The sequence below is a fragment of the Pezoporus occidentalis genome, unplaced genomic scaffold (genome assembly GCF_034315485.1).
Source record: "Pezoporus occidentalis ecotype Australia unplaced genomic scaffold, CSIRO_AGI_Poc_V1 ctg227, whole genome shotgun sequence".
NCBI classification, from domain to species: Eukaryota; Metazoa; Chordata; class Aves; order Psittaciformes; family Psittacidae; genus Pezoporus; species Pezoporus occidentalis.
The window spans coordinates 476,616-493,473 of NW_026914148.1; the positions used below are offsets into that span (position 1 = coordinate 476,616).

At 39.8% G+C, this 16,858-nt stretch overlaps 1 protein-coding gene across 5 annotated transcripts in view; it reads left to right on the forward strand.

Moving 5' to 3' along the window:
- Positions 1-1,895: 1,895 nt before the first annotated feature.
- Positions 1,896-16,858, forward strand: part of CYLD (CYLD lysine 63 deubiquitinase) — a 30,670-nt gene continuing 15,707 nt past the window's right edge. Inside the window, exons 1-9 of one of the 5 annotated variants that reach the window (XM_062621083.1) lie at positions 1,896-2,001; positions 6,808-7,464; positions 8,524-8,826; positions 9,708-9,813; positions 10,827-10,925; positions 12,096-12,212; positions 13,799-14,187; positions 15,631-15,796; positions 16,609-16,750. In XM_062621083.1, the coding sequence (XP_062477067.1) occupies positions 6,958-7,464; positions 8,524-8,826; positions 9,708-9,813; positions 10,827-10,925; positions 12,096-12,212; positions 13,799-14,187; positions 15,631-15,796; positions 16,609-16,750 (1,829 nt within the window). In that variant the 5' untranslated portion in view covers positions 1,896-2,001; positions 6,808-6,957. Of the gene's footprint in view, positions 2,002-6,076; positions 6,575-6,807; positions 7,465-8,523; positions 8,827-9,707; positions 9,814-10,826; positions 10,926-12,095; positions 12,213-13,798; positions 14,188-15,630; positions 15,797-16,608; positions 16,751-16,858 lie in introns of those variants that run through there. The other 4 variants (XM_062621084.1, XM_062621082.1, XM_062621085.1 and 1 more) reach the window with 4 other exon arrangements.

The window sequence follows — 16,858 nt, forward strand, 5'->3', positions numbered from 1 at the left end:
TGTAGAATGACACTTTCAAATGGTTCGTGATAATTTTCCTGTTGAAATCATGGAGAGTTAAGTACATAATTACATGGACTAGAGAAATGTTTTTAAATAGTTGGCTTTGAGTAATTAGGTATTCCACATAGCCATTCCTATCTAGTATTTTGATATTTTATTCTTCTAAAGTCTCCGACCCCTTTTCTTCTCAATTATAATTATGGTGTACTCATGCTTAGAGTTGCATTCCACGTGTAATTTATTTATACCCCAAATGTAAACATAATGACAGGACAAGGGGCAACGGGTTAAAACTTAAACAGGAGAAGTTTAGATTGGATATAAGGAAGAAATTCTTTACTGTAAGGGTGGTGAGGCACTGGAATGGGTTGCCCAGGGAACTTGTGAATGCTCCATCCCTGGCGGTGTTCAACGCCAGGTTGGACAGAGCCTTGGGTGGCATGGTTTAGCGGGAGGTGTCCCTACCCATAGCAAGGGGGGTGGAACTGGATGATATTAAGGTCCTTTCCAACCCTGACTACTCTATGATTCTATGATTCAGGATTTACAGCAGACATGCTAATGCATTCTGCAGTAGGATGAAAGGCAGCGCTACGAGCAGCGGGAAATGCAGCTGCTGTGGTAGACAGCCACCTCGAGGATCAGCAGAGCATAGCCGCGGACCACGGGGTGCCCTTCTGCAAAGAGTACAAACGCCACGTACTAATCTTACTGGCTTTCCACTACTCCTTATTCTTCAAAACCAAACTGAGCCTTTAAAACGCAGTCTCCCTCTAAGTGACTAAACAAAATGATTAGTATCAGCACTGATTCTACAACAGATGGCATCTCATCGTTTCCTCAGGAGTTTCCAACTCCCTCTGGTTCCTGATGCACAGGCCACATCCTTTCCATCCTGCTCGTATCTGCACCAGCCAAAGCCCATGTTGCGCCTTCCCAGCTGCCTGCCAAGAGCTGCGACAGTGATACACATTGCTTCCCAGCTCAGAGAGGGGTACCCAGCCATGACCTAGGGTGCGTTGGACCTATTTACCAACTCCCTCTAGATCTTAGGTATCTGTAAGGAATAGCATTGACTGGAACACTTTTCACTTTGGGATGCTGAACTGCACATATTCCTAAATGACATAGAAACGCACATTAAGGCAATGTTAAAGATATTACGAAATCAGGAAAGTGTTTATTTGTATGTCAACATTATAGTAGCCACCTTAGGTACATGGGGTAGCCTTCCCAAGGATGGTTCTTTGCAGGAAGCCCACTTCTAGCAGCACACCCTTTCAGAGTGTATTTAAAACAGAATGGTGCTTTAAAAGCACCAATTTAGAAGACTGCATAATTTAAAAAATTATCTCTAAAAATAAACGTTGTCTTCTGGAAATGCTGCAAGCATGAATAGAGCGCTGAAACACAGCCGTCCTGCCGAACAACACTCCGTTCCAGCGTCTGTCCTCTCATTCGTCGCTCAGGAAGAGCTCTTCACGTCTAAACGCCACCGCTGCCAATCGCTTAAATGAGGAGCCCTCCCGTCGCCCGCGTTCGCTGGATAAAACCGGCCTCGGCAGCACCGCGACCAGACAACGCAGGCGCCGGCGCCGTCGAATCAGGCCCGCCGTAGCTCCCGACGTCCCGCCCTCGCTCTCTAGTTGACCAATCAGCGTCCTGACACGGAAGCGTTCCGCCAACCGCGCCTTGCAGACCCCCCCCCCCAGCTGCTCATACATGCCTGATGCGGTGGAAATTCCCGAATCGCCCTGTAACCTGGCACCGCTCTTAGCCAATAGTGCTGCGATGCCCGGCGGCAGCGCGGTTTGATTGGTTCTGAGGGAGGCCGAGGGGGCGAGAGGCCGGGCCCTCAAAGGCTGCAGGGGGCGTTCTTTGGGTGTTGCCGATGGGTGTACGGGGTGGGGGTCGGGTTGTTGCGGGGCTGTGAGCCGGCGCCGGGCGAGGCTTGTGCGCTGGCGTGTGCGTGCCGGCGCCTGGGGCTGGGATGAAGAGGTGAGTGACGGGCGGAGCGCCGGGCCGGGCGCTGCTGGGGGGCGCTGCTCGTCGCGCCAGGTGTGGTGAGGCCTCGCCGCGTCAGGCCGCTCTCCCACGCTGTTCCTGTGTCCGCGGACCCCCCGCCTGGGGCGCGGCAGTCGCTGCGGGCCAGGGGCGCGGTGAGGCCCAGCGGCGGGGCCAGGCTGGGCGCACTCGGCGGTGGCGTGGGTAGTCGGGCCTGGCCCTCGATAGCTCGGCGCTAAGGCCCCGACCGCTCTCTGCTCCGGCTTAACAAGTGCTTCGGGGCTGTCGGTCTCTCTCCGCTCGTCGCCTCCCAGAGAGGAATGGGAAATCATCTAGATAGGGGGTGGGGAATAATTACTCTCAAAAAATAAGCTTTGCGTCGAGCCTTGTGACTTTCACGTTATATATCGCATCTTGTCTTGCTAGGCGATAAACGGGTGCATCAGTCTTGCCATTAAAAGTGTTCCGTTACTGAGCAAAGTTAAATGTCATTTGGTTTTAAGTTCAAAACTTGAGCACAGGCCTTTCATTTTATTGAAGGTATTTGCGTGTCAGGTTGGCAGAAGGGTTGTCTGCACAACAGTGAGGATTGTGCATTGGTGTGTATTTGCCCAGTAGAGTAATGCCAGAGGATGCCGATGGTTGATAATGACTTTTGTTATTCCTCTGAAGTGTTATATTTGTGTCAAATTTAGAACAGCAAACAAAACAGTAGAGTTTTCCAGTTGCATTTCTTTTAGTAGTCATGTTGCCAGTATGAACTTATTTGTATCGGGCAATATCTCACCTAGTATTTTGAAGAAACAGTTTCTGTTTTTTCCACTCGTGGCTTGTATTGCAGTTATGTAACTCTATGCGCATTCAGCCGCAACTAAATTTGCTTCTAGTTTTAACCTTCCCTTGAAAATTATTTTTGGACTGTGAAGAAGATAACTTTGTGTCTCAGTTGTTTAAAGCTTGGTATTTAAAGTGAAACTTCTGTAAGTACCTACAACTTATTTTGGCTTCTTCATTTTATACTCTGAATCAGAGCTACAGAATTGTGTATTCGTGCTGAAACCTGATAGCAGATTCAAACATGTCTATGTAGTTCATCTAAGGTTACTCCAGGGTAGAAACAAAGTTCTCATATTTCTTTGCAAACTGTTTTTATGATGAGATGACTCTGTAGTGACAGCAGTGACTCAAGACTAGGAAGAAAGGAAGTTAAGGAAGCTTTGCAGTTAGGTGGGTTATTATAGACTAGTTCTGACATTTTTAAAATATGTTTTTTTCCTGAAGTATGTAGTATTGCAGTCATAACTGTGTTTTGGCTGTTGCTCACTGAAATCCTTGTGCATGAAAATACTTCAGCTAGTAGGTGGAGTTAATTGAATGGACTCTGACACTTAGACAATCGTGGTGATGGTGAAGTACTCTCTGGTAATGCACAAAATTTTATGGTTGCTGGTATGTTATGGAGTGTAAAGATGACTTGTTGCTAAGCATAATTTGGTTCCCAAGTTAATTTATACTGAGGTCTCATAGTTCATTCTGGTATTAACGTGGTACAGGTGTGCTGTTTGTTCAAGTATACTTTTCTCGCAGGATAATCAATTCCATGGAAAATGGCTGTAAAAGAAAAAAAATAATCTTAAAACTGGTGGTTTATGGGCATATATTTCTGGTCTTTGCCAGAACTTAATATCCTTTTTAGCCAGCTTTTCTATGCTAAGTACTAATTTAGCACTTTCATTATTCTAAAAGAGGATTTGGGGTTTAGTGCTGTATATTTTCTTTGATAGGGGATAGTGGTGGTAGATACATTTTTAAGGGAAGACATTTTCTACAGTGATAACTTCTTCATACTGGAAGACCTTTTGGTACTGTATTCAATAGCTTCATAACACTTGCATGGATGATGAGAACTTTGGAAGGCTGACCATGCCATGTAAAGTTACCATTGTGTAATCTAAACACAGCTAACATGTTTTCACACAAAGTTCTTCTAAACATGTGAAGATTGTGTGATACTGAAGCAGTTGACTTGCAAGCAGAGTATACCTATTAAAAAATAGATAAAATAATATTTTTAATTAAAAAATATTATTTAAGCTCTTGAACAGACTTCTCTATTAATATTTTGTTTCTGTACATATTTATTAAAATAAATTATTTCTGTAAGTGAAGTAGGAAAGATCATGAACCCTATAATGTCGGAGATTCTTGTTCGCAGTGGACTGGAGGTTGATTAACTTTGTGGAGTGACTACAAAGAGGAAGGTTAAGTAAGTGCACCAGTCTTTGCAAGCTGAGAACATAAAATGGAGCTGTGAAGAGCAAGACAGTATGTATTTTTTCCCAGTGTCTGGAAAAAGTAAGGGGAGGAAACAAGACAGGACTTGGATAGAACTCTATTTTAATATCTGAGTAGACTTATAAAAACTAGTGGTCATTTAATTTTGCTTCCTTTGGTGGTGGGTGTGGAGAAATCTGTTCCTTATCAATGTCTACATAAAACATTGCTATTTCAATCCAATATTGATATCAGATTTTCTTGTTAATCACCAACAAGCATTAAAGCCCATTTATGTGAATGAAATGAAAATGAAGAAATATTTCTTAACTTGAAAACAGATTGACAGTCTACCAGACTTCATCTCAGTGAGGTCTGAAACTGTCCAGGTTTTGTCCCTTAGATGTTCATTACTTTGCAGGTGGAAACACTTTAAACAATGTAATTACTGTGAGCTGCTGCAGCAATAGTGTCCAAATGTGGTAGTGACACTGACACCCCCATAGCACCTGTGAGAAGTGGCCTGTCTCCAATTTGAATGGCTGTGGGGTTTCATGGCCTCACAGGAGGCTTGGCAAGTCAGCACAGATGGGTAGATTCCTAGTGACAGAAAGATGCTACTGTGCATACATTTCAGCTCCTCTCTGGTTGTTACTACTTTTCTTTGGGGGGAAAGAGTTTTGTTAAATACCCTTTTGTTTAAAAACAGATGATGAATACAATTTCAGTACTACTAGATTCCATTGCTTTCTGTTAGTTTCTGAAGCTCAGATCAAACTGAGTAGGATGCATAGCAATAGATTCTGTGATATTTGAATTCCATCAGAGAAAAGATCTGGAGGAACAGGGTAGAAAGAGGAGGCAGGAGGACAAAGAGTATTTGCTTTTTATTTACTGAAGGTAAATGCATAAATAATTGAGAGTTTCCTTTAACTGAATGCAAACTGTGGTGTCACGGGTTATTGACAGAAAAAAAATATGGCAATATAATCTTAACTTGTATGTTACCCTTTTCTGTCATCTTTAGAAGTAAACAAATACTGTTAAGTTACTGCAGATCTTCTTCATGTGTCCAGAATGATCTAAACTATAGACATACATAGAATCATAGAATAGTTAGGGTTGGAAAGGACCTTAAGATCATCTAGTTCCACCCCTCCGGCATAGGCAGGGACACTTAACGCTAAACCATCTCACCCAAGGCTTCGTCTGACCTGGCCTTGAACACTGCCAGGGATGGAGCATTCACAACCTCCCTGGGCAACCCATTCCAGTGCCTCACCACCCTAACAGGAAAGAATTTCCTCCTTATATCCAATCTAAACTTCCCCTGTTTAAGTTTTAACCCGTTGCCCCTTGTCCTGTCACTACAGTCCCTAATGAAGCGTCCATCCCCAGCATCCCTATAGCCCCCCTTCAGATACTGGAAGGCTGCTATGAGGTCTCCACGCAGCCTTCTCTTCTCCAGGCTGAACAGCCCCATCTTTCTCAGCCTGTCTTCATACGGGAGGTGCTCCAGTCCCCTGATCATCCTCGTGGCCCTCTTCTGGACTTGTTCCAACAGTTCCATGTCCTTTTTATGTTGAGGACACCAGAACTGCACACAGTACTTCAAGTGAGATCTCACAAGAGCAGAGTAGAGGGGCAGGATCACCTCCTTTGACCTGCTGGTCACGCTCCTTTTGATGCAGCCCAGGGTACGATTGGCTTTCTGGGCTGCTAGTGCATGCTGAAGCCAGCTCATGTTCATTTTCTCATCGACCAGCACGTATTTTATTAACTGATATATTTCCTTCTACTTTGTTAAAGTGAGTCATCTTTCTAAAATGACTGAAAGAAAAGTCTTCAGGTTTTTCTTCAGAATTACATGTTGCAATACTGGTGCAATTTTCTTGTCATACATTGTTTATGGCTTACTGGAACAGTCAATTTCTGTTATCTAAAGAAATGGCTGTTATGGAGTACTGAAGTGTCCATTTTCTGTTGTTCTGTTACATTGACACAATTTTGTACTTTACTGAATCATAATGTTACCTGTGATGACAGATGCAGTACACTTCCTCAAAAATAGGTTGTTGCTAATCACCGGAAAAGATCTTCATAGAAGAAGGCTTCCATAAAGTATTGTTTTTAAACTCAAGCAGAATATTTCTTACTGCTCATCTGAAATTAAGTTTTCGTTTCCCTTTTACTTACGCGTGTTCTCTGCATCTCATTATGCTTTTCCTCTAGCTGTTTGCTTCAAGGATCTAGAGGAGGAAAGGAAATACACGGCAATTGCAAGTAGAAATGGGTATGTCTGATCAAAAGTGCTATGGCTGTTTCGAGACTGTTCAGTGTCTTAAGATTTTGTTGAACTATTTTTATCTGTAGAGGGAGTGGGGCTGGTCATAGATTTAGGGGCTTTTCTGATTGGTGGGGGTTTTTTTTCCTTCTTTTCTTTCTTTTACTCAAGAGTATGTAGGTCCTCAGTTTCATTTTGCCTTTTTTTCTTTTCCTTTTTTTTTTTTCCCTCTCTCATTCTAGGCTTTCTGCTCTGAATTTGGTTCCTTGCAAAATGAATGTTGCATTATTTCACAGAGGTTGGACCCTCCCGTAGAATTTGTGAAGATACGTGCACGTAAACAGCTTATTTTTCTTGAAGACTTCTATGCAGCTTACAAAGTTTTAATCACAATGAATTCTGGCTTATGGAGTCAAGAAAAAGGAGGTTCATCCTATTGGGAAGAGCGGATCTTTTACTTGCTTCTCCAGGAATGCAGTGTCTTGGACAAGCAGACGCAGAAGCTCTTGAAAGTACCAAGAGGTAGCATTGGGCAGTTTTTTCAAGACCGTTCTTCTGTGGGACACTCCAGAAATATTCCTTGTAAAGGCAAGAAACTGCAGATTGGATTAAAGATTCTGGAACAACCTCATGCAGTCCTGCTTGTGGATGAGAAAGATATTATAGAAATAAGTGAAAAACTAGCTGAGTTGCTTTTGGCTATTACTAACTGTGAGGAAAGATACAGTCTGTTTAAAAGCAAAAGCAGGTTAACTAAAGGCATCCAAATAGATATTGGCTCACCTGTTAGAGTACAGCTGAGATCAGGAGATGAGAAATTTCCTGGAGTTGTTCGTTTCAGAGGACCCTTGATGCAAGAAAGGTCCCTAACAGGGATATACTTTGGAGTAGAGTTACTGGTAAGTTTCTTGCGAAGGGGAAGCGTCATGCATATTTTATGAGTTAAAACTCTTCTATTTAAAGAGGCAGTCATAACAATTTTCTTTTCTGGAAGCATCACTACCCCTAAAAATTCTGTAATCTTCGGTCTTTCACAGGTATTTAATAACAACACTTATGAACAGACTCTGTCACACCTGCTGTGTATTCTACATGTTAAGTAAATCTTGATGAGGTGCATGGGCTGGCAAAAAAAATGTACTCTGACTCTTCCAGCCTAGGAAAATTAAATTACTTACATCCCTACTGTGGCAAATATCTGTCAGATTTTTCTTGAGTACTTTGTTTTTCCCAGCACATGGCAGGATACAGTCCATAAATGCAGGCTTGGATTTCAGGGTTGCCAGTTCTGTAGAGCTCTAAAAGTCAAATGTCAACTAGTTAAGATAGAGGATGTTGCTGTTGTGTGCCTAGTGAGATAAATCTGCAAAATTAATGTTGGACAAAAGCTTTTGAAGGGTTAGATTCAAGAGGGTGCCATTGTGGCATTGGAAGTATGTTTTTCAAAGTCTTCTTTAAACTTCCCCCAGATTCTTTGCATTTCCCACTAAATGTCTGGGAATATCAGGGCCAAGTGGCTCTGAAAATTCTCTGTTTTTATTTGGTGTCTAAGTAGGACTTTTGAAAGCTTAGCATTATGTCTAATACAAATTAGTCTTGTCTTGATGTGGCAAAAATTTGATGATGGAAGCAAGATTTGCGCCTGAAGAAAACATGCTTCCCCAAATAAAAAGGCTTTTGCTGGCAGCTACTCTTCAGTCAAACAACATCTTACTGTTTATTCTCCTAAGATAGAGCATATGTTTGCCACAAATTCCAGCAACACATTTCTGAAATATAATGAATATAATGGTAGTTCACCAGCCCAATTCTAATTGCAGTTTCTTCAGAGCACTGCATTATGTTACAGCTTTTGTAGTAATCTGCTTCTGCACAAAATACACTGCTTCTTCTTTTTCTTTTTTTTTTTTTTTTCCCTGCGTTCCTTTCCCATCCCTGCCTCCTCCTCCAACACTTAGGAAGAAGGTCGTGGTCAGGGCTTTACTGATGGCCAGTACCAAGGCAAGCAGCTTTTCAGATGCGATGAGGATTGTGGGGTTTTTGTTGCTTTGGACAAACTGGAGCTGGTGGAAGATGATGACAATGAACTGGAAAGTGACTATGCAGCTCCTGTTGAAGCAATGCAGGTAGAACTTCCTCCTCTGGAGATCAACTCCAGGGTTTCTCTGAAGATAGGAGAGAGTATAGAGTATGGGACAGTTATATTCTGTGATGTCTTACCAGGAAACGAGAGTTTAGGATACGTTGTTGGAGTGGACATGGTAAGAAAATAATCTGATTTTAATATCTTCTGCATGTGTATTAGCAAGTAAATTACATGCAATATAGAAGAAACATTATGCACAAGCTACTTCAGTGGAGGCTGACCTAAAATGGGAAATAAACACTTGTGTTCAAATATGCCCCTTGGCGGTCATTGTATTTTGGCATCAGGTAGATGATATCCTATTTGATTCTGAACAGTTCAGGAGAAATACTCTGGTTACTCTGAGGAGCCTCCACTGAGCTACTTGTAATGTTAAATGTCGGTCTTACTGTAATGGAGTTGAGTGTTTGTCTTGTGAGACTGGGTTTGTTCTGCCTTTTGAAACAGTAAGCTGAATGCCTTTGTGAGCTGTTTGTAAGAGCTTGTTTTTCATGTAACCTTGGTTTGTTTGACTTTGTCCTGTCTTAAAAATACTGAGTTTTAAGTACAAAAGTTGATCTTTCAAGAAAATGTGAAGCTTGCCATTAAAAGTTATTTCTAGCAATTTGATTTTTTTCTTTTTTAAATGAACAGCTTTCAGATATTTGATAGTTAAAGGGTGTTTTGTTTTTCAAAATCATTGGGTGCCTCCATTGTCTTGGTTGCAGTAGCCATTGCCTAACAATGCACAGGAGTTCTAACTTGTTTACAAATAATGAATTTTAGTAGAAGAATGCTTGTTAACATAAGAAATATTTTTCAGAAGAACAGTTTTTAAGTTCATGTTCATCTTTGAAGGCTGTAATGTTTGAATATTTCAAATACAAAGTTACAGGAAAAAGCAAGTGTTGTCAAACGTTTTATCTTTTCACTTTTTACATTTTTAAAGACGTATGTGTATTTTGTATGCTGTAAATCTTCTCTTGGGATATGTGTAACGTGTCTTTCTACTTTTAGGATAATCCTATCGGAAACTGGGATGGAAGATATAATGGAATACAGCTGTGCAGTTTTGCAAGTGTTGAAAGTACACTTCTTTTGCATATCAATGATGTTATTCCAGGTATGCTTTACTTTCTTAACCAGAAGGCAAGCTTTGATAACATCTCAACCCAGGCAAAGTTACATGATTAAAACAGTACGGCAGTATTAATATTCTAAATTCACTCGAATTAGCTTCACCTTCTGTGTTACGCTTCTTTTCAGTTTCCTCCTCCTTTTTGTTTCACTCTCAATATTAGAAAAGGTTTAATATTGAACAAAATTAATGTCAAATAATGTGTTATTTAGAGTTATGTAAGAATAATGAATATGTAAGTGTCTGTAGCAGGAATCTATTCTTTTAATGTTGTTCAGTTTACTCCAGGAGTTTAAGTATCCTGGGTCAGAAAGCTGTTCTTTCTGCACATGGAATATATTGATAGAATTATTGATAGTATTACTTATGCATTCTGCAAGTAAATACTTGAAAATTCCTAACAAAACTGTGGAAAGTTTCACTATCCACAATAACTCACTGAATAATGTTAACTTGTAACCACCACAGTCCCCTGATCCTCGTCAGAGTTGCGTGGTCTTGTACAGCCTGTAATCTTAACTGTTTCCCGTTCTTTTCAATTTGGCTGATTTCTCCTATGTTCACTTCCTACTTGTTGGTTTAGTTGGGATGCATGTTTTTGCATGAATTCTCCCCTTCTTTGGAGAATTCATGGGACCTTCTCTATTTTGGGAAAGAGCATTTGTTGCAGATGTGTTGGTAGAAAACAAAGATTAGGAATTCATGCATCTGTTCCCATAATGGAAGCACGCATGTAGATTGATTTTACATTCTTTGATGTATTTGGTATGTTCAAGAAATAGTGGAAGACTTCAGAGTAACGTAATTGCTGATGTGGTAGTAGCAAATCATATATATATATAAAATGTTGGTTATGAGCCAAACAAGGTTTTGGTCCATTCAGTTTTAAAACTTGCGATGCTAGACCTTGGTTCAGTTACATTTGAAGCTGAACTTCTCTCTAACATAGTGAAAGCCTAGAAAAGGGAATCTAATATTCTCTTTATACTGTGTCGTAGAGACTGTGTCACAGGACAGGAGACCTCCCAAGCTTGCTTATACCTCAAGAGGTGGTGGTGACAAAAGCTTGTTCAATCATAGTAAGCCAAAGTCTACCGGTATGTATAGGAAGTCATTTTCTTTACAAATTTCTGTTGTTCGGGGAAGAGTGTTGCCTTATATTTTTGATCACTTCATTTATTATTTCAGTGACATATCAAGGTAAATTTCTCTGAAGCAGAATATTAGTGTGAATTTACTTTAACATAATAATGTAGGTGATTGAAGTTAAGCCTGCTCAAAACACCTTCACTTTCATGAAAAACAGCTTGAGGTTTAGCAAAACTTCAGGAGCATATTAGCTTGTTGTCTGTTATAACCATTTCAGAGCTGTATTCTGTTTTCTGAAAGTGTGGCTGTTTGTTTTGGTTTTTATTTTTTAATAAATATAGTCTCCCTTCTGCAGGACTAGAAATGGCCAAATTTTTAGCCCAGGAGCAGATCTACTCGATAGTAAATAGTTAATTTTGCTGCAATTCAAAACCAAGATTGAAGTCTTGAATAAACTTCTTCTTACTCTGGTTTTGGCCAGCTCTTCCAAGGGAAGAATCCTTCTAGGGAAAATCTGTCAGGGGAAAGAACAAAACAAAACGAACAAAAAAAATCCAACCAGCCAACCAAAAAACCCCAAACCAAAACCTGTAAGGGAAACTGTTTAATTTTAAAAAGGCAGAAATCAAAAATCAGTGTTCTGAGTTTACTAGTGTGTGGTTTGGGTTGTAGAATACTAATGACGGTATATCCTGTAAGCTTTCATTCCGCCTGGCACTGGATGCTGACAGAAATGGTCTTCCGTCAAGTAACTGTGGTTTTATGTTGGCCCAAGTCATAGCTGTGTGGAATTAGATCTGCAATTCATCTGCCTACTCTGATTTTATTTTATTTTTTTTTTGTTGCTTTAAAACCCAAACATACATGCTGTACGCTGTATCTCAAATACTTTCTTATATCCGTAACTTACAGCAATGAAAAACTGGCACTTGTGGGGTATATTCTGCTGCCATCAGGTTGGTGACTTGAAATTTTAGTTTGGAGGACTAAGTTGGTTTGGGATAAACTGTTACCTTGTAGCAAACTTAGATCTGTGTTAGCTTTGATGGGGAGAGTTTGCTGCTTTGTGCAAAGGCAGTTTTGTCCTCTTGAAAGTATAGTAACAAATTTATATTATGAAATAAGAGTGTAGCTAACCTTTTATAGATGGAGATTAATCTCTTTATGTTGTTTTCCAGGATCTACCTCTGAAACTGGAAAAAGAAACAGATCTGAAGCCTTCTACACGTTAAATGGCTCATCGGTTGACTCTCAGCCTCAAACAAAAGCAAAACCCCCATGGTATATTGATGAAGGTAAAGAGAGATTATAGTCTTTCATGTAGGCATACAGTTTATTTAAAAAACCAAACAGAACTAGAGTGTGCTGATGTTTTTCAAATAAAACAAGTATGAGTTTCAATTTAAAGCAATTGGAATATATTGTCTTAGTGGAAGATATACTGTATCCTAAAAAGCATCTTGGAACCTCCACGGAAACATACTCTGCCTTAATTGGCAGACCTGTGGTTTTATCCTGCATATAGGAGACTGCATTCTTGGCAGTGTGTGCGCAGCTCCGTAGGAATACACGTCTTGCAGGCAAAATAAAAGCTGAGTCTTGGAAGGAAGATACGAAGATATTCCTTGCAGCCAAGTGTATAGAGTAATTTTATTTTGTCTGTCTTTTTGTAGCTAATATTATAGACCTGAAGGAACTCTAGTATTCTGCCATGCCAGCTAATCAGTCTGGGGTTGGGGGTGTAATTAATCTGAATAAGCACATAAATTTTTTACAGTATTTTTTGAGGTTATGTTATAAAATCTCTCTCTGAATTCTTCCAAGTATGGGTGCACATACCTAAAGGATCAGTATATCTTGATTTGTCTTAAGTGTGGCTGGCTGGGTAGTGACTGAAGAGGTAAATACTAATGTTATTTTACAATGGAAGCCTATAGCAGTAGTAGTCCCTGAATTCCATGAACTGTAAAAGCAAATTCAAATTGTTCTTTGAAGATGTTGTTCCAACAGTTTGTAACTCTGTTTAAAAAGTAGTTTATTATAATATTTAAAATAAACAAGGAAAATATCCTATGTAGAAAGGACTGTGGAAGTAAAGGATTAAAATTTTTGGACATTAACTTCAGTTAATAAAACAGCATGGGGAGAAGAGATGCGAAGAAGAAGCTTTTGCTCTGTGAATACCAGTTGTATATTGAGGCCATGTAGAGAGATGAGAGAAGATACAGAACACTTGTGCTGTTACACCTAGTTGTGATCTTATTTATCACGCTCTGCATTAATCATTACTCATTGAAATCCTTAATTCTTTACAGACCCTGATAGATTCTTTATGTTAAAACCAAAGTATATTGTGATGGAGCAAGGGCAGTAAACATTTTTGCATTTGCAGATCATCTCTGCAAGCAATTACACATCTCTGTGTGAGCTGAGAACCACATCCTTTCCTCAGTCACACTGACCAATGATTTCTCCATATGTCCATTACAGTCATAATCCTTGGGGCTGTTAACTTGAATTCAGAGAAAAAAAATCTGATGTGGGGCTAAAGGACTTAAAAAAAACAATGTTTTCAGTCTAAACCTTCTTGTAGTTTCTGGCTAACATCTCCTTTCTGTTATTTGTTTCTGTTGTTTGTGGTAAAAGTGGTGGTATTTCAGCAGTGTCTGCTCAGCCAGTTTTGTCTCCCCAGTGTTGCCAAGTGACAAACATCTTCCTACATGTTCCCACCTGTTAGTGCTTCCTACACAGGGCACCCATTAAATCTGATGGGCTTGCAGATGCACTTCATTGGTTTGATAGCTAAGTATTTCTTTTCTTAAAATGGGAAGGAAAAAAAACATACCAACATTAACTGATATCCTGGTTTTGATTTTAACAGCTGCTGAAGACCCAGCAAAATCACTTAGTGATTCATCTCCTGGATTTGGACATTCTTCACCACCACTGCAGCCACCTTTAACGAACTCTGTGTCTACAGAAAACAGATTTCACTCCCTCCCTTTCAGCTTGACAAAAACATCAAGTGCTAATGGTACTGGTACTACTATTGGACATAGTCCTCTCTCTTTATCTGTTCAGTCTGTCATTGGTGATGTAAATACTACAGCAAACCAGGAGAGTCCATCATCAGCAGACCCAGTTGGGAACTCGCATGGTCTTGAAGCAGGTTCCTTGGCTGAAGTTAAAGAAAATCCTCCTTTCTATGGAGTAATCCGATGGATTGGCCAGCCCCCTGGAGTAAATGAAGTATTAGCTGGACTGGAACTGGTAAATATAAGTTGTAGTTCATATTAATGTTAGCTCTGTTTCTGAGAGTTGGTGCCTTTATGCTTTGCAAAGCAGTCTGGAGGAATTTGGTCAAACAGGTTGCCATGTGATCTCTTTATAGAGCAGCTTAAGTGAGTTCTGACTTCTGTAGCTGGCCTATACCTTACTCCGTTGGTAGGCCCTGAGGTATCTGTGTCACAATGGGTAATGGAATTTCTAGGGCTGTTCGCTTACTTTTAAATGAGTGCCCTTTGCTTATGTTATGGAGATATTAATTGAGAAAAGTTAAAATGCAGGTTTACATAAAATGCCCTGACTGTAAGAGTCTTTATTGAATATCAATTGTGTGTTTTATTTTTTGCATACCAGCAAACGGGCAGTGGTTAGAGCCACGACTGGCAGAGAGAACACTAGTTCTGATAATTGCTAGTAGTGATGCTGTTAATTTAACAGCCATGTGCTTGGTGTGTTTTGTGGGCCCTTTGTAAATTCACAGTTGCTGCAACCGTGAATTGCTGCTATGTGCTGACATTTGCTCTTTGGCAGCTGCTGCCAAGGTTGTGAGTGGCTATCAGCTAAGTAAGTGTGTATGCAGTTAGGGAGATGTGGTTCTTTATTTTGGCGTCATGTTCAGTAACATTTCAGAGCAGGGTACAATTATGTAAAACAACAGATATCTTTAGCAAAGTAGGTGAGAATGTGACTGGAATTTCAGCTTGGGTTTTTTTTGTTTTTTTTTTTGGTGAAGCTCAAGCTACCATTTGCCACAGGTGTTCTGAGGCTGCATCTTAGAGTGCCTTGTGTTGAACTAGGGTCTCGGACTTGCCCATCAGGCATTTCTATGTTAAAACTTAGCAGTTGTTAGTAAGCAGACAGTATACCTTAAATCTTGTTGTCAAAAATCACTAATGAAAACTTGTTATTTTTCATACCTAGTTTGTGTTGTCTTTCCTTGATTACATTTTGTGTGTTCTGCACACAGAAGGTATTTTTTTCTGTGTAGGTGACAGTCACCCTGGAAGTATTCACACTATCTAGTGCTTAGTGATTTTAATACCATTTTAAAAGATGCTTGGTAGTGGATGTGTGCTTTTTCTAACTACAGAAGGTATCTGGAGTTACTGGCTAGCTTAGTTAAGTTCCTAATGTTGACAGGTTTAATTCTTGCTCTCCTCTTCTACCCCCCCAAGCTGCTTCTGATGGAATTTTTATTTTGGATGGAGTGAAAGTTTAAGCATGAAGGAAAAAAAATGAGACTCTAAATTTTCTCAATAAATCCAGTTAAAGACTACCTCAGCTGGAGCTTTGTATGCTAAAATTCAAGAACATTGTATATCAAGTTTCAGAGTATCTGAAGGGTGATCTATGGGTAGAGATACTGTCAAATGTTTTACTCCAGAATTCTAGAAATAAGAAACAGTGAATTCTCACTTGAATTTTCAGGAAGATGAATGTGCAGGTTGCACGGATGGCACATTTAAGGGAACTCGATACTTCACGTGTGCTCCGAAGAAAGCTCTTTTTGTTAAACTCAAAAGCTGCAGGCCAGATTCCAGGTTTGCCTCACTACAGCCAGTTTCCAACCAGATTGAACGCTGCAACTCTCTAGGTACTGAGCTTCTACTTACTTATCAGCTGGGAACTGACCTGGGGTTTGGTTTAATTTATTTCTGCAATATGTTATTTGTATGGAACACTTGAAAATCTGTACAGGTATTACATAAATGAGATAAATAATTATAGATTATCAGTCTGTACAGAACATAACTCTTCTATGCATTATCTTTTAAAACAAGAAATTGTTCATATATTTAAAGAAATTCATAAAATTGAGGGTTTTTTTGTGTTATGCTGTAAATCTTTAGCAATTTCAAAGCAATCTTGCTGAAAGTGGTATTTGCAATGCTAGAGATTGTTGACTGCATTATCAGAAATTAAGATAGTTATAATAATCTTTTTCTGTAATGTCAGATTAGTGTTTTCCTAAATCTTAACATAGAAAAGCATGTATTTGAATGGTAGAAGTTAGTAAAAAGCTCAGGTTTTTTTCCTGACTTCAAGTATTTGAGATTTCTTGGGTTATGTTTTATAGCCTGAGACAAAAGCAAAGAAACAAGTGTCTGATACTTGTAAGATAGATCAGGGCATGTATAATGAGAAGAGAACTTCATTCCTACTGGGTAAAATTAATTCAGTGCTCCAGGCTTTCTGAAGCACTCTAATGTGCATTGTCAGTGGTATGTAAAGCCTTGTTCACTGTCTGGAAGCAGTGAGTCTCAGCTATAATAAAATGCTATGCTAGTCCAGAGAAGGAATGCTTACACACTAAGGCAGCAACTTAGCTATAAAACATTAATAGGAAAATCTCAAGGAGGATAAAATTTGAGGCTTTAAAGTGTTTTTTGAAAAAAAAACTTTCAGCCTTTGGAGGTTACTTAAGTGAAGTGGTAGAAGAAAACACTCCTCCAAAAATGGAAAAAGAAGGTTTAGAGACAATGATTGGAAAGAAGAAAGGTATCCAGGGTCATTACAACTCCTGTTACTTAGACTCCACCTTATTCTGGTAAGTTCATAATTTGTATAGTGGCATCCCATGCTACAAATGCACAATGTGTGATCTTTGTTGTAATGACTGTCTGTCTGTATTGCTGCGCAGCCTACAAAGTCATGC